The following is a 19,368-nucleotide window of genomic DNA, read 5'->3' on the forward strand; positions in this document are numbered from 1 at the left end:
AATCGATCTAGAAATCGTTTAAGGTATTCTGCTTAAGAATCGGATAAGAATTGGGGAAGATATGGTCTTCCCAGTGGACCCTACTGGGGAAAACCGCATTTTCAAGGGATCCCCCCACGAAAAATGAAAAAAATTAAAAAAATATTTTGTCTCAGGATTTTGATGCAGAATGGTGGAGAATCGATCTAGAAATCGTCTAAGGTATTCCGCTTAAGAATCGGATAAGAATTGGGGAAGATATGGTCTTCCCAGTGGACCCTACTGGGGAAAACCGCATTTTCAAGGGATCCCCCCACGAAAAATGGACAAAAAATTTAACAAATATTTCATCTCAGGATTTTGATGCAGAATGGTGGAGAATCGATCTAGAAATCGTTTAAGGTACTCCGCTTGAGAATCGGATAAGAATTGGGGAAAATATAGCCTTCCCAGTGGAGCCTACAGGGGAAAACCGCATTTTCAAGGGATCACCTCACGAAAAATGGACAAAAAATTAAAAAAATATTTTGTCTTAGGGTTTTAATGCAGGTATTCCGCTTGAGAATCGGACAAGAATTGGGGAAGACATAGCCTTCACTGTGGGCCATATAGGGAATTAAATTCTTATAAGGATCGGCCTACTATATGCCATATATGCGATACATATCCGATCTTAACCGCAAGGGTATACAAATTCGGGAATCAACTTATTGTTTAAGAAATAAAACATTATTTTATAGGATTTATAAAAACACTTTTAATTTTAAACAATTTTAAAACAATTATAAAAGATTCTTAAACATATAATATATACACAATACAAATTTAAGCTATTCGAGCACAAATGACAACTTAAATAGGGAACACTTTAAAAAGGAATGGACAAGTTAAAAATGAAATGTTTTCAAAACTAAATACTTAAATTGGAAGATGAACAGAGTAGAGAGGTTTGTGCGGATAAATAAATAAATCTTACAATTTCTGAGAAATGTGCAAGGCAGTTGAACGTTGTGCCACCAGATTTCTTAAGTACAAGTATAAACTTAACGATATCCTATAGATTACATCATCAAATCGATTTTGCATTGAGTTTACACAGTTCTGTGGGTTCCCTATCGTCGCAATGATTCAAGCGCGATTCGACAAGGGGAGCTGCAATCTGCAAGTGCAGAACATAATCGGGAGCTGAAAGAAGAATCTTGTTAGTTTCCAGACATAACAATAATCTACTCTAAATGGGTGAGTGTGTGGTGGAAGAGTGGTGGATGTGGCGAGAAATCATACAGAGGAGCAAGCTGCAAATGAAAACAGAGCATAAGCATATAGGGTTTGCGGAAAGAATGTTTTAGGAATGCGTAATCATGATATTAAATACCAAATCTAGGCTCACTTTGCTCCAGAATGCTCTCCAAGTCATCGGGGCTGTCTATCGTGGGAAAATCAATGTTGGTCGACTCTTTCAGAATAACGGTGATGTCCTTATGGGCGCTCATCAGGAACAAAGGCACATTCGCCTTGGCCAGCTCCTTCTGCAGAGATCCCATGCCTCGAGCGGCTGTAAAATCAAAGTCTGCAAAAGAAAATAGTAAGTTATTAGAGGAAACCTTTTAAAATTATTGTCTAGATAGCTAACCATGAACATGAGCGCAGTCCAGCACCACTGGAGCAGTTCCATGAGTGGTCAGCGCTTTGGAGATGCCCGATCGCACCCATTCCACGGCTGGGAAGTACAGAGAGCTGTGTTTTGGACGAATCAGGATGTAGTTAATACCATTGCTGGTCTGCAGCTTGGAGACACTGAGCACAGGTCGGGCGGCGCGATAAACGAGGAAGGCTACATCGGCTCCCACACCCAGCAGTAGGCCAATCTCTACACCCACAGCCAGACTCATTACAAAGGTAATGGCACCTGGCAGCAGCTCTCGACGACTGCAGCGCCACAGCGGACGGATGACCTCGAACTCAATCATGAATATCACAGCCGAGATGATGACTGCACTAAGGGCTGCCTTAGGGATGTACTGGAAGTAGGGAGCCAGCAGGCCCAGCGCCAGGAGAACCAGCACACTTGTATAGCAGCCACCGATCGGTGTCCTCACACCACTCGCATGATTCACAGCACTTCGCGAAAAGGATCCTGTCACGGGCATGGAACTGCAAAAGGCACCGCAAATGTTGCTCATCGAGAGGGCAACCAACTCCCTCGTCGGACTAAGACCGGCTCCTCCAAAGGCTTTTGAAATGGCCACATTGCCAAGAACGGCAATAATGGGTAAAATCAGCATGGAAGGACCCAGTTCCGAAAGCTGAGAATTATAATAGAAATGGAATACTTAAATAAGTATATACTTCGGTCTAAACGATATTAAAATAAATCATTGGCTCACTTAAGTAGCAACTGCTGGCCAAATTAAAACCGGATTGAACCAATTTTTGTATAAAATGTCAAAGCAATTAAACTTAGCAACTGATTCTCAGCCTGGTCTTACCATTTGCTCAAAGTTCTGGGATATTTCTGTGGCATTCTTGTCCAGAATGGTTGTCTCGAACTTCGGCACTGCCAGCTTGGGCAGGCCACTTTTCACCTTGCCCGTGAGGATGTACGGACAGCTGTCCATCTGCTCGCAGGTGCTGTAGGCCAGAACACTGGTGACTAGCACAACCAGAGCATTGCGACCAGTGGCTATGACCCAGATGGTGCCGCTGATGAGTTGCTGTGCCCGCAAGCTCCGCACTCGGCCATCCAGCTTCACATCTTTGAGTTTCTAAAAGAATATAATAAGATTATAGAAGATATTAAAATGATAAAGCATTTAAACTTACCCGCAGTAACAGTAACACTGTGATGGAGACCAATCCCAGGGTAAAATCACCACGGCGCACTTGATGAAGATTTCCGAACACGGAGCGCATGGTGTGGATGAAGTCCGAGCCGGAGCCACCCTTTAGCCCCAGAAGACCCTTCAGCTGGGAGGTGCCAATGATGACTGCGGTGGCTGAAGTGAAACCCACCGTCACTGGCAGTGAGATGAGGTCCACCAGGGCTCCCAGCTTCAGCACCGCCATTCCAAGTTCCACAATTCCCGATATAAGGCACAGTAATATCGCATACGCTGGACCCGATCCCAGACCGAAGCCCGTGTGCCGGCTGGTCATTAAAGCGAGTAAGGCTGTGGGTCCGATGGTTACCTGCCGGCAGCTGCCAAGCATGGCGTACACGATTCCGCCCACAAAAGCCGAGTACAGGCCGTACTGGGGCTCCAAGCCGGCCAACGTAGCATAGGCCAGACCCTGGGGCAGCACCGTGAGACCCACAGTGATGCCAGCTATCAGATCCGCCACTGCATCCTGGCCAGTGTATCCTTGCAGCCACTTAAGGCCCGGCAGCAGTCGATATCCCCAATCCCTGAGAGTCATGTTGTAGGTATCTGTAAGATAAAGAGACTTGTTAGAGTTCGAAAGCTTTATAACAAAACTATTACACCACACAGGTAATAATCCTCAGAAAGAACTGGAAACCCATTGTACAATAAAATCAGTGTTCTAGTAGGTTCAATGACTTACTTTGCATAATTATATATCTGATCTGATCTTCTGCGTGACAGACAAGCCTATTCAAAAGTAGACTCGCCCGTTTGACGAAAAGAAATTCAAGAACCCAAGACATTGGAGAAAAATACGAGTTTCTGGTAAACAAATAAAACTCTTCCCTCTAATAGGTATGGTATTACCTAAGAAACTTAATGATTCTGTTTATTTTACAAGTCACAAATGTTTAAACTCTCAATTTCTCTAGACTTTTAAACAATACAAATCTATTTATTTAATACCCACACCTAATGCGAATATGATTGATGTTCTGGAATACAATTAACTTTTCAAAAACTGATGAAATTATTAATACTTCTAGAATGAAGCTTCAATAAACTATTTCAACATTTCCAATTAGTTTTCTAGACACCTTCGATAAGAACTCAAAACAAAAACAGAGATATAGCCATCAGGGGGAGAGCCAAGGTAGTTGAGACATTAGGGTTTATTGACGATCCCAGTAGGTTGTCTTGAAAAACTCACGTAAATATTTGCGCAAATGTTTTGGTGTTGTGGGCGAAGAAAGGGGCACGTTCTAGCGTCCTCGAAAGCCCAGAGTTTCCAATTGGTATTCGCTTATTTCAGCCAAGTTTCGATGGCTCTGTAGCTGTTCTGGTTGCTTCGGGAGCTGGGCCAAGACTGAGCCGGCAAAGCTGGTCTGCAGATCGCGTGCCCGAAGAATAACTGAATAACTGATCGGTGATCACACGACCGCCTCAATTAACTCAACAAGTGGCTGTGATGGCTTGAAAGTATTGGTTCGGATCGCTCCAAACGTGATCAAATTGTCCAATATTATGGAAACAAATACGGACACGAGATATGCGCACGTAAATTAAATTTCGCATTGTTTTGCAGGCGATTTATTTACAATTTAGAACCAACAATGATTCGGTGAATATGAATAGGTTTTGTTATATCATTTAATGACAATTAGGTGTTGAATAGAAGGCTGTTTACACAATTTTACTAACTATTAAATTACTAAACATTGTTTAACTTAAATGCTGAAATAGAGCATGTAAAGACTACGTATTTAAAGCGGATTTTAAACCATTTAGGTTAGTTTAATAAATACAACAGTCAGTTTAACTTATTAGGCAGAATTTGCGAGAATTTTTGCCATAAATTGAAAATTTAATTCAAATTCTTGCTAATCAGATACTTTGTCAATTATACAATATATTCAAGGGCGCGATAAGAATGTGTACTTATCAGTATGGAATTGCTTTCTGCTTTAACACCACTCAGCAATTTATGAAAGGTTCGCCTCGCATAACAGAACCGGAAAATTGTAAATCAAAAGCAATAACAAAATAAACGTGCAACCCAAGACGGGAAGAGTTTGTTAACCCTTTGAAGAAACTGGTGAAATCCAACCAATCTCAGATAAATAATTAAGCGCTGGAGAGTATATACATGTACATAATTGAAGATTGTTGACAGACATCGTGATGGAATCTGCTTCGTTTTTCTTTCCTCTGAATTTCGCCTCGCATACCTAAAATAAAAACTAGTTTTCGACGACTCGTAATTGTAAACAAATCATCAAAAAGACAGGGGTACCAATTGTTGTTTAGTGATTGTTTATTTTTAACGCGAGCTGTGGCTAGGAGAATTAGCACTGGCGGAAGCTGCAGAAAATAGGCCACGGAAGAAAGCAGGGCACTCACACAGATGCACACGACGGCACTTGTTGGCTGACGACGGCTAACTTTCAAAAGATTTAACGCACATCTTTTTAGCCGGTGCAATTTTGCCAAAAATATGGCCTAGTTATCGGCCCTGACGCCGATATAATTTTTTAGTCTGGCAGCCCTACTCTTTTGGTATTGTACAGCACTGAAACTAGGCAGTCGCTTATCGAAAAAACTAGTGATGTCGCTTAAGATATGTTTCCTTTGAAACTTATCCGACATAAAATTCGTATATTTTGTACATACATACATATGTACGAAAACTCAAAATTCAAAAATTGTGGCATAATTCATCGTACTTATCGATATTCTTTTGCCTTGTCATTTGCCAGCACTGAAAAGCGTTTTCTAACGTTCGCCAACACTGGCTCGCAAATCATCCATTCTTGTATTATTATGGCCAATCGCCGAGTTTGCTGACCATCTAATACGTTCAAGTCGCAGGCATAGCTATTTCGCGAGGACTTACAGATAGTGCTACATCTAAGTACCGATTCCGTGCAGTGGGATCGCCGCACAGGAAGAGAAAACGCCGAAAACGAAGCCTATTCCCCTCGGTTTTCCCTTTCGGGCGAGAGACGCCGACCAGCTAAATATTTTCCTGCGGTAGCATAAGGTTACACAGTCCGCCACAGCAATGAAATGGGTAAGATTCGTAACTGTCCCGAGTTCAGGGGTGGGCCCCGTCTTTTCGCTTAGCCCTCCAGATATTGTGGTCTCGGTTTCCCCCATGCGAAAAACTGCAAGTGCATCGCTGAGTGTGTGTATGTGTGTGTGTGAGTGCAGTCTCAGGGCGTTCTAACTGTTTCTGTCTTCGGTTGCCGCTGAGGCTTGCGAAAATTTCAAGGGTTCCTTCGCGGGGCGAGATCCCCAGGGCACCCGACTGTCAACGAAACACCCTCCCCTAGAAGAGGCAGAGTGTAGCCCTGCTCCCTGGAGAATGGTAGAAATGTCACTTTTTCGGTTGCTACGATTGAAATAAAATCCGATTTTTCCCCCTCTTCGTTGGAGTAGTTCAGTGCACATTTCACTGCAGAAGTTAGGAGTCATCCCTTTTTTGACAAAAGGAACAAAAATTTTATTTTCTTCATCAAAATTTTAGTGAAAGTCTTTGAAAATAATTAAATTCATCTGCAATTGCTTCAAAATCAGTCAATTTTTACAAGAATTTGGTGTTAAAATTAGGTGTTCTTGCAAAAAAAACAAGAGTTTAAAGTAGAGAAGCTCCAACGTTCTGTTCCAGGCTCTACTGAACCGCGACCTTTGAGCAGTTAAGTCCATTAAACCGAACAATACCTGAGGGGATCGGGATCTTGTTGCTTAAGACTCGGTCATAGGTCAGTGCGAAGAGGTGGCTGAGGCGACGGTGCAGAGTGCGCACCAGGCGACGACCGGCGACGATGTAAGTAGCGGCCCATCGTAATCCCATCCATCCAGTAACCACCACCTCCAAGCCTTTCGAAAATATGCCTTTGACTGTTTATTATTTGTTTTAAGTTTCATTGTAGCTGCAACAAAATTTCAGCACCTTCTAACCAGCAGAATTGGCCAACTCTTCGTTATAAACTGTCTCTCTCTCTCTTTAGTTTCGCCAAATCGTGTTTAACCAATTGGTCCGGCTATTTTGTTATGTTGCTAACCCCCTCCTCCCAAGAACACGCCCACACCAAACATATTTGTTGTCTTAATAATCTACACACACTGTTTTTAGTTTCGAAATTACAAAAGTCTAGTGTTCTAATTGGCAGTGAAAGCCAGACTCGCAACAAGACATGTTTTGTTTAAATTATTTCCTATTCGATTGCTTCTCGTCCTCGCTAGGACAGACACAAGTACACTGTTTACCCACAAATGTATCCCAATATCTAATCTATGTATTATACCCCATCGCAGACAATGCCCTCTGCCATTAGTGGCGCGGCCCACGGCCAGGTGCACATACCCAGCAACGAGGAGTGCGGCATCCGGGACGTGTGGAAGCATAATCTGGAGGAGGAGTTCCGCACCATCCGGAAAGTGGTGCAAAAATACCATTATGTGGCCATGGACACTGAATTCCCGGGAGTGGTGGCGCGACCGGTCGGAGAGTTCCGCTCCACGGCGGACTATCACTATCAGCTGCTTCGCTGCAATGTGGATCTATTGCGAATCATTCAGCTGGGACTGACCTTCATGGATGACGAGGGCAAGACGCCACCGGGCTACTCAACATGGCAGTTCAACTTTAAGTTTAATCTAAGGTGAGGGAGTTTCCTCCTCTTTTTCCACAGCTGGGGTTCAAAATCTTGCCAATAGATAAGTCTAGGTCCTTGACAAAATGATGTGGTATCGGTTTTTAATCCTCGATGCACATTACTCTCTTTTTCCATCCCCAGCGAGGACATGTATGCACAGGACTCCATCGATCTGCTGCAGAATTCCGGGATTCAGTTTAAAAAACACGAAGAGGACGGCATCGACCCCATTGAGTTTGCGGAGCTGCTCATGAGCTCCGGCATCGTTTTGGTGGACAACATCAAGTGGCTGTGTTTCCATTCCGGCTACGACTTTGGCTACCTCTTGAAGCTGCTCACCGACCAGAACCTGCCCGCCGACGAAGGCGACTTCTTCGAGCTGCTGCACATCTACTTCCCCAACATATTCGATATTAAGTATCTGATGAAGTCGTGCAAGAACCTGAAGGGCGGCCTGCAAGAGGTGGCCGACCAGCTGGAGCTGCGTCGAGTTGGCCCCCAGCACCAGGCCGGCTCCGATGCCCTGCTGACGGGCATGGCCTTCTTCAAAATGCGTGAGGTACAGCATACAAATGATTTGCACTTTGACCTAGCCGCGCCGATCGTACTCTTTCCCTACCTGCTTGAGCACACAATGCACGTGAAGCCGTCGGTCGGCCGGGTGAGCCTGTTGACGCCAGCTCGTTCGGCCAATCTGGGGGATGCAGGTGCCAACAACAACGGCAACTCATCCGGCGAGCTGCTCACATCGAGCTCCTTTCCGGTCACGCCCCCCATTTCGCCGGCGACCACGTCGACTGGGGACGATGACAGCTCGTCGCTGGGCTACTATTATCGCGTCCTGTCGGACTCGCTGTCCAACAGCACATCCGACTACTGACACTATAAATCTTGGCCTTTGCACCTCCACATATTCATTGTCTGTTATTCATTACCCGGCATATACTAGTAACCATTACTCGATATCCATTAGGCTTAAGGTGGATCACGGCCTCCGGGCACTCATTATTTCTTATTTAGTTTATATCTTATATTGGACTTGCATATAGCACACGAAGTGCTAGTAACTGAAGTTGACTAATTTGAAGTTTTAGTTAGTTTGAATTTATTGAAAAACATGTGAAACATGCTTGTTATAATTTTAAAAAAGCTTGCACTGCGAGAAGCGCAGAGAAGATGACGGATTTGATGGATTTGAGTGGAAAATTAAATGGATTGATATTAATTTTCATTTTAAAATATTTATTTTTTAATTTTGGTATCTGGGCATTTAAGTATCTTGTATTACTCGAGTGGCATGGTTTATTTCGTTCCAGTGGATAAACACAATACTGTATAAAATCACTACTATTTTTAGTTTGTAGTCTTAGCTTTAAGTTTGAATTTATAATTTGATTTGCCGGATTTCGTATTAAAACCATGTTTCATATCTTTTATAATTTTAAGATCTTTGTTGAAACAAATTTCCATACTCTGCACTGTGTATATAAGCGTAGCAAGAGCTTTAACTTCTAGGGAACTGCTGACGCACAGTTCCCACCCTCTAAACAAGCAAATCCCGAATTATATCTCGAATTCAACTCGAATCTAACCCCAACAATATTAAGAAATCTGTTATAATGTAGAACCTTCGCCTAACCATCTCATCGGTAACGGTATGTAACATAATGTAAACCCATAATTAATAATAAAAAAATTAAGAATCCCCAATTGAATTGAGGGATGGTAATAGATTTGATGCTTTGCAAGGTAGATTCATGTGCTTGGTACGCGTAATGTATTAGTTTTAATTATCCTGCTTGGCTCACCACCATTAATGACCCATGACCCATCCACCACACCTAGACACCTAGACATTTTTCAGTGAACGCTTCGCCCGCCAACCGTGTTTGTCCCACATCCCGATTCCAGTTGCCAATTTTGGTTGCGCCGCCTAATGGACTTATCCTATTCACCTATTTCAGATGTTCTTCGAGGACAACATCGATCATGCCAAGTACTCCGGACACCTGTACGGCCTGGGCACGTCGTTCATTGTGAACGGCACCAACTTCCACGAGAGCAACGGGGAGACGAACAGCGCCTCATGATTCGTGCTGATGGGCAACGTGGTGGTGCACGATAAGAAGTTCGAGCAAGAGCAGTGCAGTGCAGTGGACTTGGCCTCTGTTTCCGTATCCGTGTCCGTATCCGCATTAGTGCAGGCCACAGCACCAGCTCAAGGCCATCAAAACCAAAACCAGAACCAGAACCATCTTACTGGAACTGCAACTACCACGTTATCGCAATAATCGCCAAATGTCAATGATCAGATTTAAAGTTTAGAGATTGCCACGGGAAGCCCCGTCTTTTTTTTAATACCCGTTTATGTCACCTTCACCTGTTCGCCCCAGGAGCTCTTCTTCCGATGTTCGCCACCAAATCCGAGGAGAAAAAAAAAACAAAGCAAAACACTGGCTCAACCAATTGTAAATCGCAAAAAAATGAGAGAATACCTTGTAAACCTAAAATAGATCCAATTTCAACTTCTGCATGTCTTAAATGTGTTACGAATACAAAAACTTAGATAACTAAGCTAATCTTGTAAGCCCATTGGCAACATAGAATATTGTGTATTTGTAAAAAAAACAACAAAAACAAATCAATATATTTAAAACTTTTTAATTTAGTTTAAAATGCAAATGTTTCTCTTATAGACTACTGTTTCTCGGCCCATAAATATTTATATGTTTATAAATATTACCTCCTAGCTCAAGATATTCGAATAGGTTTTGTGATTTTTTTATTTTTTCACTTTTTTTTAAGGGTATTTGTTGAAATAGGCAATGTAAAGTATAAAATAAACAGCACCGCATAGTTAGGCTTAAAAATAATCTATTTTGTTTGATTTTTAAGACAAACTGGGTTTTTGAATTCTTGTTTTTTTTGCCGCGCAAATCTGTGGACATTGAAGGTACTTACATTTATTTCCTACAGGTGGCGCTTCATGTTAGTGATTATGTTCCACATTTTCACAGATTTATAGACTCGATAACGATATTGTTATCGAACTTCCTCCATCTCTAGAAGCGACTGAAAGAAAAAGAAAAACGGAGTGCAATTTGATTTTTTTAAACAATCAATAACAAATTTGAGTAGTTTTCAAACTCAAACACCGGCTGGCGCTCCCCTCAAGTCGGCTGCATACAGTTGAAGCCCGTGAAAAGGAGAAAGCAGCGTTGAAATGTACAGAATTGAAAAAGCGGCAACAATAACAAAGCAAAAGTGAAATTGACGCCGGTCCAGGCGCCACCCCTCATGGAGAACCTTAAAATAAGCGAGAAGCTGTTCGAGGACGTGATTTACTTCGTTCTCGGCAACTTGGACGATGAGGTATGGTCGAAAAAGCGTTTTTCCTTTCCTGCACGGCATTGTTACCAAGCGTGGGTGTGTTTGTGTACGTGCGTCTGTCGTCCGCACAGGGTGTCTCGTGGCGGACGGGCTGCCGTGGGCACTGCCAAATGCCCGCCATAAATGTTGCCGGCAAATCGTATACGTTTGGGTGCGGATGTGTGTGTGGAGGAGCACTTGTGTTGGTGGAGAATCAACTGATTTTGTTTTGGTTCTGTTGGTCGAGAAGAAACACGCTAATATCTTTGTTTACTTTCCGTAGATTGAGCGCTTTCTGAAGAGCGGCGGAGCCCAGTCGAAACTATTCCTATCGGACAAAATCACTCATCTAATATGTGCCAACAACTACTCGGAGGAGGAGCTGTCCATGAACCTGGACCTCTACAGTGCCATTCCAGTGACCGAGCAATGGATTGTACACAGCGCCAAGCTGGGCCGGATGGCCTCGACGCGGGCCTTCGATCCCAGTCCCAACCAGTTGCGGCTCATGCGAGGAATTCGGGCCGCCATAACGAATGTGGTGGCTGGGGACCGACGGCGCCTCTACGCCATGCTGACCTACCACGGCGCCGTCGTGACACACAGCTTCGGGGCCACAAACACGCATCTGGTATGCGGAGCAGCCACCGGGGGCATCTACAACAAGGCGCTGGCGCTTCCCAAGAACGCTATAATCATTGTGACGCCCGACTGGGTGACCGACTGCCTTAAATTCAAGAGCTGCCTGCCCTCGGAGCCCTATCATCCCCGACTCCTCAAGCCCATTGAGAAGCAGAGGAATCAGAAGCAGCAGGCTGCCGCGCAACAGCAACAAATTCAGCAGCAGCAACAGATGCAACAACAACAACAACTCCAGCAACAGCAACAACAGCAGCAACAACAACTGCAGCAACAGCAACAACAACTGCAGCAGCAACAACAAATACAACAAAGCGCCGCCCCCACCCTATCGGATATTCTAGGCTTTGGAGACGATACGGCGGCGGCCAAGAGCATCGCCAGCATAAAATCTCAGCTGCAGGCTTCGGCGGAACAAATTCAGCAGCAACATCAGCCACAGCAGCCTGTACCGGCGCAACAGCAAGTGGTCTTCGTGCGGCCCCAGCCGCAGCCTCAGCAACAGCAACAGCAGATGCAACACCAAATGCCGCAAGGGGGTCCGCAGGCTCCTACGCCGCCCCACTCGCAGCAACAGCAGCAGCAGCAGCTGATCATCCAGCAGCAGAAGATCATTCCCGCCAACTTGCAGCAGCAACCGCAGAGCCAGCAGCAGATAAAGAACATTCTGCAGCAGCAGCGGCAGATGAAGAATACACAGCAACAAGCTCAGCAGCAGCAACAGCAACAAATTCAGCAGCAAATGATTCAGCAGCAGCAACAACAACAGCAGCAGCTTCAACAACAGCAGCAGCAGCAACAACAGCAGTTACAGCAACAACAGCAGCAGCAGCAACAACAACCGATCATGCAACAAGATCCCCAACAGCAGCAGCAGTCGCCAAGGCTGCCGACCACTCCCACAGGACGACAAACGCCGCGTACCCCGCAGTCCACCACGCCGCAACCCATCCAGTCGCCCCAACAACTTCATCAGCAGCTTATACAGCAACAACAGGTAGGTTTATTTGGTAATCAAGACATTATCCTTTTAAACAATATCTATAATCCTTTCCAGCAGCTACAAGTCGGTCAACAGCAAGTCCCTCAACAGCCGCAACAAATGGTGCAGCAACAGCAGATCGTTCAGCAACAAGTTGTACAGCAGCAGCAGCAGCAATCGGTGCCTGTTTCTCCACAAATCATGCATCAACACTTGATGCGGCAGCTGCAAGTTCTGAACCAAAGGCAAATGGAACTCCAACAAATAATTCAGAGCGGGCAGCCTCTCACGCCCCAGCAGCAGCAGCAACAGAGGCAAATCCAACAGCAACAGCAGCAAATAATGCAGCAGCAGCAACAGCTCCAGATGCAAATGCAGCAACAGCAGCAGCAGCAACAACAGCAGAGCCTCCAGCAGCAGCAATCCCCCAGAATGGTGCAGAACCGATCCCCGGTGATGCCGCCCAACACTCCCTCGCCGTCCCTGCAGCAGCAGCAACAACTGCAGCATGCCAGCAGTAATATGCTGCCTCCCCAGTCGCCCCGGCAGCTGCAGTCTCCAGCTCCCCAGATGACTCCGCCGCCGCCACCCTCGCCCCAGAGTGCCCAGCAGCAACACCTCCGCCAGCAACAACTGCAGCAGAGCCGTCAGCAACACATGATGGGATCGCCCCAGCAACCGCAACCGCCCTCCATGATGTCCCCCCAGCAGCAGCAACAGCAGATGCAGCCCTTCCAGCAGCCCGTCCATCAGCAGCAGCGCATGCAGTTGCAGCAGCAACAGCAACTGGCGCAACAACAGCAGCAGCAACAGCAGAGTCCCCAACACATTTCAGCCCCTCAGTCGCCCCAAATATCGCAGACCCCTCCCATGCAGAGTAAGATGCATCAGAACCAGAATTTGGGGGGCCAGCAGCAGCAGTCCTTCTCGCAGCAGAAGCCCATAGATCCAACAGATCCCGTTCAGGTGGCACAGGTCCTCAGCCGGTCTACGCTGAGCAGCAACCAGGATTCGTTGATCATGCGGCAGCAGCAACTGAAGCAACAGCAGCAGATGCAGCAGCAACAGCCGCCGCAGCAGCATACACCCTCGCCACGACAATCCCCATTGCAGCAGCCGACGACACCAACCTTGCAACAACAGCAGCAACAGCAACAGCCACCTCTTCAGCAGCAGCAACAACAAGCTCCTCAAGTATGTGGTAGAATAATTCTATTTTCAAGGCTTTACTTACATTACTTACATTTTTAGCAAATGCAACAACAGCAGCCTCAACAACAGCAGCAACAGCAACAACAACAACAACAACAACAGCAGCAACAACAACAAATCATGCAACAGCAACAATCAGTGCAACAGCAACAGGTCATCACTCAGCGACATGTTATTAACACTTCCACGGCCCAAGGGCAGCAAATCATTCAGAGCCACATGATGAACCTGCAGCAGAAGCAGCAGCAAGTGTTGCATGTCCAACAACAACAACAGCAGCAGCCAACACAACAACAACAGCTGCCCCAACAGCAGCCACAACAGCAACAGCAGCAACAACAAGTACAATTCACACAACAGCAACAGATTGCGCTGGGAACTGGTGGTCAAGTGCGAATCATTCAGCAAACCATTCAGCGGCCACAGCAACAGCAGCAAGTACCTCCACAACAGCAACAACAGATTATTGGACAGTTTCCGCAGCAGCAGCAGCAATTGCAGCAACAACAACTACAACAGCAGCAACCACAACAGGTGAGGCGTTTTATTTTCTTTTCAAAGTCCATCTAAGATAATAGTTTTGAAAATGTTTTAGACTCTCCAGCAGCAACAGATGCCACAGCAACAACAGCCCCAAATTCTGGGAGTTCAGCAGCAGCAGCAGCAACAACAACAGCAACAACCTCAGCAAATGCAGCCCCAAGGCAAGACATTCATTATCAGCCAGCAGCACTTCAATCAACTCAGCGTCCAGCAACAGCAGCAGATTCTGGCTCAGAATCCGCAAAACCAAAATGTTTATGTTGTGAATCAGACCAATCTAGCTCAGCAGCAACAGCAGCAACAACAACAACAACAACTGGTCCAGCAGCAGCAAATGTTGCAACAGCAGCCGATAATGCCACAGCAGCAGCAGCAACGAATGCAGATGCAGTCGCAACCGCAACAAATCGTTGTCAACCAGCAGATTCTGAGCGATCCTCAGAGGTTGCAATACTTGCAGCAACAACAAATTATGCAGAAACAACAACAGCAACAACTTGTGGGCGCGCAGCAGCAACAGCAACAGATCCTGATTCAGCAGCAACAACCACAGCAGCAGCAACAGCAGATATTGCAGCAAAAGTTGCCCATCGATCCGCAGCAGCAGCAACAACAGCAGCAGCAGCAAATCATGCAACAGGTTCTAATCACACAGCAGCAACTGCCGCAGAGGACACCGCCACCTCAGCAGCAGCAACAGCAACAACAACTGCTGCTGCAACAACAGTCCCCCCAGCACCATCCGCAAATGCAGCCACAGGCGCACTGGTCGCCGCAGAGTCCGGCCTCTGGCCAAATGGGTCCCGTAACGCCGGGAACGCCCACCAGTAGTGTGGGAATGCAGTCGCCGCTGCCAGGTGGGCCGTCAACCCCGCAGCAGCAGCAGCAGCAACAACAGCAGCCCCAGCAGTTCGTTCCCCGTGGACTGCGCCCGCAAACCTCATGGCCGGGCCAGCAACAACAGCAGCCCCCCTCAGTCCAGCAGCAACAGCAGATTGTACTGCCACCTCCGCAGCAGCAGCAACAAGGCCAGGGTCAGGTGGCGCCACAGCAACAGATAGTGCTGCAACAGCCGCAACAACAGAAAATCGTCCTGGACGAGAAGACGCATGCCCACTTCATGTCCCTGGACGCCCACAAGCGGGCCGAGTACATTACCAAGCTCAACCAGCAGAACAAGCCCCGGGTGATGCTGCGCCAACAAGTGGCCTACCAGCCGCGACCCGGTGCTCCTGGCGGCATGGTTGCCACTCGCCCCGCAGGACCAGTGCCACCTGGCCACATAATAGTCCAAAGCCAAATGCCGCCGGGGCTGACGCAACAGCAGCAGATGCTCTGGTTGCAGCAGCAGGGCAAGCGACAGGTGGTGGTGCGCGCCGGTGGCACCCCCGGCCTGAGTCCGATCCAGCAGCAGCCTGGCGTGGCCGTGGGGCCTCCGCAGCAGCAGCAGCAATCGCCCCAACAACAGCCCTTCAATCCCAACGATCCGAACCAGCAGATGCTGCTGCAGCGCCAGCAACTGCGAGTCCAGCAGATTCCCATCCAGCAGCAGGCTCCTCAGCAGATGGGAAAGCAGACAGTGCAGCTCATAACTGGCCCCAATGGGCAGCTCATAGAGCAGCAGACGATTGTCCAGCAACAGCAGCAGCCAACCACACCCACCACTCCGGGGGCTGGTGGCGTGGTGGCGGGTCCTCCAGGCAGTGGCAACATTATGACCCAAACGTTGGTGATGACGTCCACGAGTAAGTCAATTATGAGACATTTCAAGGGAGAAGGTAACATCTTGAATCTTTTCCAGCTCCCGATGGACAGCCACAGCAGACGCCCCAGCAGATGAACCTCAAGACCAAGACCGCACTGGCCAACATGCTGAGCAGTCGGTTGGGTAACAACGGCGTGCAGCCGCAGCAGCAACTCATTCAGCTTCCCGACGGCCAGCAGCAGCAGCAGCCTCAGCAGCAGATTGTCCAGCAAGTAGTGGTGACTGGGGCACCGCAACAGCAGCAGCAGCAGCTGCTCCTCCAGCAGCAGCAACAGCAGATGGTTGTGCAGCAGCAGATGGCGCCGCAGCAGCATGAGCCTCCTTCGGCGGCTGGAGCTCTGAGGATGATGGGCCAGCAGCACAACGCTGCTGTTGGGGTGGGAGTGGGCGTGGCCGGGCCACCCCGTACGCAACAGGAGTTGCTTATCCTGCAACAGCAGCAGATGCTTCAGCAGCAGCAGATTGGTGGCCGCCGAGTGGTGGCCATTTCCCAACCGCAGCAGACGCCGCAGCAGCACCTGGTCCAGCACCAGATAGTTGTGGCTCCGCCGCAGTCGCCGCAGCAGCAGCAACAAATGACTGTGGGAGTGGGTGTCCCTGTCCAGCGACCGCCCCATGGCTTTATCCAAGCCCGACCCGGCCAGCAGGCCATTCCCATGCCGCAGTTTTACGGCCACAATCCAAACCTGAAGCTGCCCGCCGATCTCTTCCTGGTGGGCTGCACCTTTTTCATTGTGGAGTACGACGAGACGGACTGCGACGAGCTGCCCATTTGGCTGGACACGATTCGGCAGTTCGGCGGCGACATCGAGCGCACGTACTGCCCCCGAGTGACGCACGTCATCTGTCGAACCCAGAGGCATGGCGTTGTGATGCAAGCCCTCCGGGACGCCAAGCGCTGCGTCACGGCCTACTGGCTGAGCGACATCTGCCTCAAAAGACAGCTGATGCCGCCGTGGCAGCCGCTGCATCTTCCATTCCCCAGCCAGTTTGGCTACCGCAAGCCCCTTGAGCGCTACATCATCACCTCGGAGGGATTCGAGGGCGAAGAGGTGGTCCGTCTGCAGCAAATGGCCGAGGAGTGCGGCGCCATCTACACATCCTACCTCTCGAAGGTGAACACGGTGGTCATCTGCAAACAGCTGGAGGGAAACAAGTTCAATGCCGCCAAGGAGTGGAACATCCCGATGGTTAACGCGCTCTGGCTCAGTGACGTTTGCATTGGCAACTTGAGTGGGCTGTCCCAGTACGACAGCCCCAAGTACCAGCAGTACAACCTGGTGGCTCCATTCCGCATCGAATGCAATCTGGTGGCACATCTTCTAAGTAATATTTTCTTGAAAGGATTTGTTTGAAGTTTTTATTAATATCCTCCCTTTTTTTAGCTGCCTGGAAAGCTCCCATCAATCTCACCCAGGAGGCACATGAACGTGTGAAGCGTCATCTATCCGATCCGTACAGCAGCGAACAAAAGCTGAAGCGCCAGAAGATGAACTCGTTCCAGCAGGAGCAGCTGCCCGAGCAAATAGTCTGCCTCGAATACCCCACAACCACCAAGCCGCCAAAGGTTATATTTTCTCAGGTGGCAGATGTGGAATCTCTCAAGAAAGCAGTTCTGTAAGTACCTAGGATGCCTTCCTTTGAAATCATATAACCATCTCCCATTCTTTTATAGAATTTTGGGTGGCATCGTGGTGGACAGTCCCGCTGACGCCACTCATCTGGTAATGACACGCGAGAGTCGCACCTGCAAGCTGATCCAGGCCTGCTGCCATGTCGACTATGTTCTCAAGTCCAGCTGGATCGTGGAGAGCGCCAAGGCTGGCAAATTTGTGCCAATCGATCCGTACCGCATCCAGCACATACCCGTGGACGAAAACCTGCAATTCAACCTGGATACGGTGCTGTGTGCACCCACTCGTGATACCTTGTTTGCGGGGAAATACTTCCACGTCACACCGGACGTATTCCCTGCGCGCGAGGAAATCATCAAGATGATCGAATACTCCGGGGGTAAGGTGGAAGCGAAGCGGAGAAGCGGAGCGGCTGTGGCCGAGGCGCATGTCCAGTCGCCCGACTCCTACATCATCGTCACCTGCCCAACGGACATGCATCTGTGCGCGGATCTGACGCGGCACGGCAATCCCAAGTGCCACATTGTGTCCACGGAGTTTGTCATGAGCTCGATCCTCAAGCAGCAGCTGGAGATCGAGCCGAATCTGATACCCTACCTGTACAATAATAACAATGTCAATGCATGCAACAGCAACAAGTCCTAGCGCCGAGTTTTCTGGTTGTTGTAGGAACATCTTAGCAGTTACACCGGATGAGGTCTAGTAGGGTCTTCTAGGGTCTTGAATACATATCGGTTATATATGTAACTGTCGTTTATACTCTTGTTTATCCATTTTATTTAATGTCTTATGCTTCATCCAACTACCCTTTTGTAAATTGTAAATAATCTTAATAATCTAGTTGTTAAGATCTAAGAATCTAAAGTTAAGATCAACGTTTTTTATCGTACTGCGTGTCCGTTGTATTTGTTTGTAACCAAGAAACCTTAATATGCACTGCCTCCATCAAGTCAAGAAGAAAGTGAAATCTTTTGAAACCAAATATCTTTGAACATTATTATTTTAGATGAAATTACTAATATTATTGAGGGACCGTAAGCTGAAACTTTATAAGCCAGCCATAACCATATTTATGATTTTGAAGCCAGTATCTTTAAGAGTAGATCTATAAGCATGCTTATATAGTATATAGTTTTGTGTTCATTGCGGTCCCTGATGCTATAACATTGGAAATGTTCAACATTTGATGAGGCCTTTATCCAATAACCCCCCCATTTTCATCCCATGGAAGCGAAATACAAGTCAACATACGAATTTAAGAGTGGAAATAATATTTAACGAGAGCAGTCGACCGATATGTGCAAGGATGATGGAAGAAGAATATCTACCTTAATTAGAGTAAGGACCAATAATTTTAAAAACGAGTATATTTTTGTGGGAAATCACACGCATATATTGCCTGGAGTATACGAAAAGTTTCACAGAACATGATATTTGCTGGCTATTAGTATTCTAAGTACTTGTCACATTAGTAGAGCCAATATTTTCAAAGATTATATTAATATTAGTTAGGAATTGTACGAGAAATATATGAAATAAAATGTTTACTTGTAAAAACTATAAAGGAATGGTTGTGTTTTTGAGGGGGGTAATCTGAGTAGAGTTTTGAAAAAATCGAAAATTTTTTTTTTTCGCTTAAAAAATTCATTAGGGTTTTAAAAATAACATATCAAAAGATAGAGTCCGGCCAAAGAGTCTAAGTGTCGAAATTTTCCATTCTGCG

At 47.0% G+C, this 19,368-nt stretch overlaps 3 protein-coding genes across 11 annotated transcripts; 2 read left to right on the top strand and 1 right to left on the bottom strand.

Moving 5' to 3' along the window:
* Window positions 1-708: 708 nt before the first annotated feature.
* On the bottom strand, window positions 709-5,399 carry LOC108127801 (sodium-independent sulfate anion transporter). 4 transcript variants are annotated; one of them, XM_070279446.1, is made up of 6 exons: window positions 5,244-5,399; window positions 2,803-3,407; window positions 2,469-2,744; window positions 1,613-2,285; window positions 1,355-1,549; window positions 709-1,164 (listed from the first exon to the last, which is right to left on the bottom strand). In XM_070279446.1, exons 2-6 carry the CDS (start codon window positions 3,394-3,396, stop codon window positions 1,049-1,051), a joined length of 1,854 nt encoding a protein of 617 aa, XP_070135547.1. In that variant the 5' UTR covers window positions 3,397-3,407; window positions 5,244-5,399; the 3' UTR covers window positions 709-1,048. The 4 variants fall into 4 exon arrangements, with proteins under 4 accessions (XP_070135547.1, XP_070135549.1, XP_017100587.2 ...); XM_070279448.1 differs by lacking the exon at window positions 5,244-5,399 and adding an exon at window positions 4,054-4,754; XM_017245098.3 differs by lacking the exon at window positions 5,244-5,399 and having other exon boundaries at window positions 1,370-1,549.
* Window positions 5,400-5,506: 107 nt separating this feature from the next.
* On the top strand, window positions 5,507-10,177 carry Pop2 (CCR4-NOT transcription complex subunit Pop2). 5 transcript variants are annotated; one of them, XR_011442631.1, is made up of 5 exons: window positions 5,512-5,913; window positions 7,161-7,507; window positions 7,643-8,060; window positions 8,948-9,156; window positions 9,466-9,606. XR_011442631.1 is itself a non-coding variant. In XM_070279449.1 (4 exons), exons 3-4 carry the CDS (start codon window positions 7,164-7,166, stop codon window positions 8,379-8,381), a joined length of 1,083 nt encoding a protein of 360 aa, XP_070135550.1. In that variant the 5' UTR covers window positions 5,507-5,913; window positions 6,511-6,669; window positions 7,161-7,163; the 3' UTR covers window positions 8,382-8,946. The 5 variants fall into 5 exon arrangements, 4 of the variants coding, with proteins under 4 accessions (XP_070135550.1, XP_017100558.1, XP_017100560.1 ...); XM_070279449.1 differs by lacking the exons at window positions 8,948-9,156; window positions 9,466-9,606 and adding an exon at window positions 6,511-6,669 and having other exon boundaries at window positions 5,507-5,913; window positions 7,643-8,946; XM_017245071.3 differs by lacking the exon at window positions 8,948-9,156 and having other exon boundaries at window positions 5,514-5,913; window positions 9,466-10,177.
* A 392-nt stretch (window positions 10,178-10,569) lies between these two features.
* On the top strand, window positions 10,570-19,209 carry Ptip (PAX transcription activation domain interacting protein). Of its 2 annotated transcripts, none has more exons than XM_070279882.1 (8): window positions 10,570-10,873; window positions 11,154-12,506; window positions 12,567-13,685; window positions 13,743-14,237; window positions 14,299-15,991; window positions 16,048-17,337; window positions 17,397-17,628; window positions 17,687-19,209. In XM_070279882.1, exons 1-8 carry the CDS (start codon window positions 10,799-10,801, stop codon window positions 18,288-18,290), a joined length of 6,861 nt encoding a protein of 2,286 aa, XP_070135983.1. In that variant the 5' UTR covers window positions 10,570-10,798; the 3' UTR covers window positions 18,291-19,209. The 2 variants fall into 2 exon arrangements, with proteins under 2 accessions (XP_070135983.1, XP_070135984.1); XM_070279883.1 differs by having other exon boundaries at window positions 12,570-13,685.
* Window positions 19,210-19,368: the final 159 nt, after the last annotated feature.

This window comes from Drosophila bipectinata, chromosome 3L, assembly GCF_030179905.1.
Source record: "Drosophila bipectinata strain 14024-0381.07 chromosome 3L, DbipHiC1v2, whole genome shotgun sequence".
NCBI classification, from domain to species: domain Eukaryota; kingdom Metazoa; phylum Arthropoda; class Insecta; order Diptera; family Drosophilidae; genus Drosophila; species Drosophila bipectinata.

Bases quoted from the DNA above. Each gene is read 5' to 3' on its own strand.
- Pop2 (XM_017245069.3), top strand. The intron at 7,508-7,642 runs GTGAGGGAGTTT...TTCCATCCCCAG, and splicing joins AACTTTAAGTTTAATCTAAG to CGAGGACATGTATGCACAGG.
- Ptip (XM_070279882.1), top strand. From the start codon at position 10,799: ATGGAGAACCTTAAAATAAGCGAGAAGCTGTTCGAGGACGTGATTTAC. The intron at 10,874-11,153 runs GTATGGTCGAAA...TACTTTCCGTAG, and splicing joins TCGGCAACTTGGACGATGAG to ATTGAGCGCTTTCTGAAGAG. The intron at 17,338-17,396 runs GTAATATTTTCT...CCCTTTTTTTAG, and splicing joins TCTGGTGGCACATCTTCTAA to CTGCCTGGAAAGCTCCCATC.
- LOC108127801 (XM_070279446.1), bottom strand. From the start codon at position 3,396: ATGACTCTCAGGGATTGGGGATATCGACTGCTGCCGGGCCTTAAGTGG. The intron at 1,550-1,612 runs GTTAGCTATCTA...TTTCTTTTGCAG, and splicing joins GGACTGCGCTCATGTTCATG to ACTTTGATTTTACAGCCGCT. The intron at 1,165-1,354 runs GTATTTAATATC...TTCTTCTTTCAG, and splicing joins GCAAAGTGAGCCTAGATTTG to CTCCCGATTATGTTCTGCAC.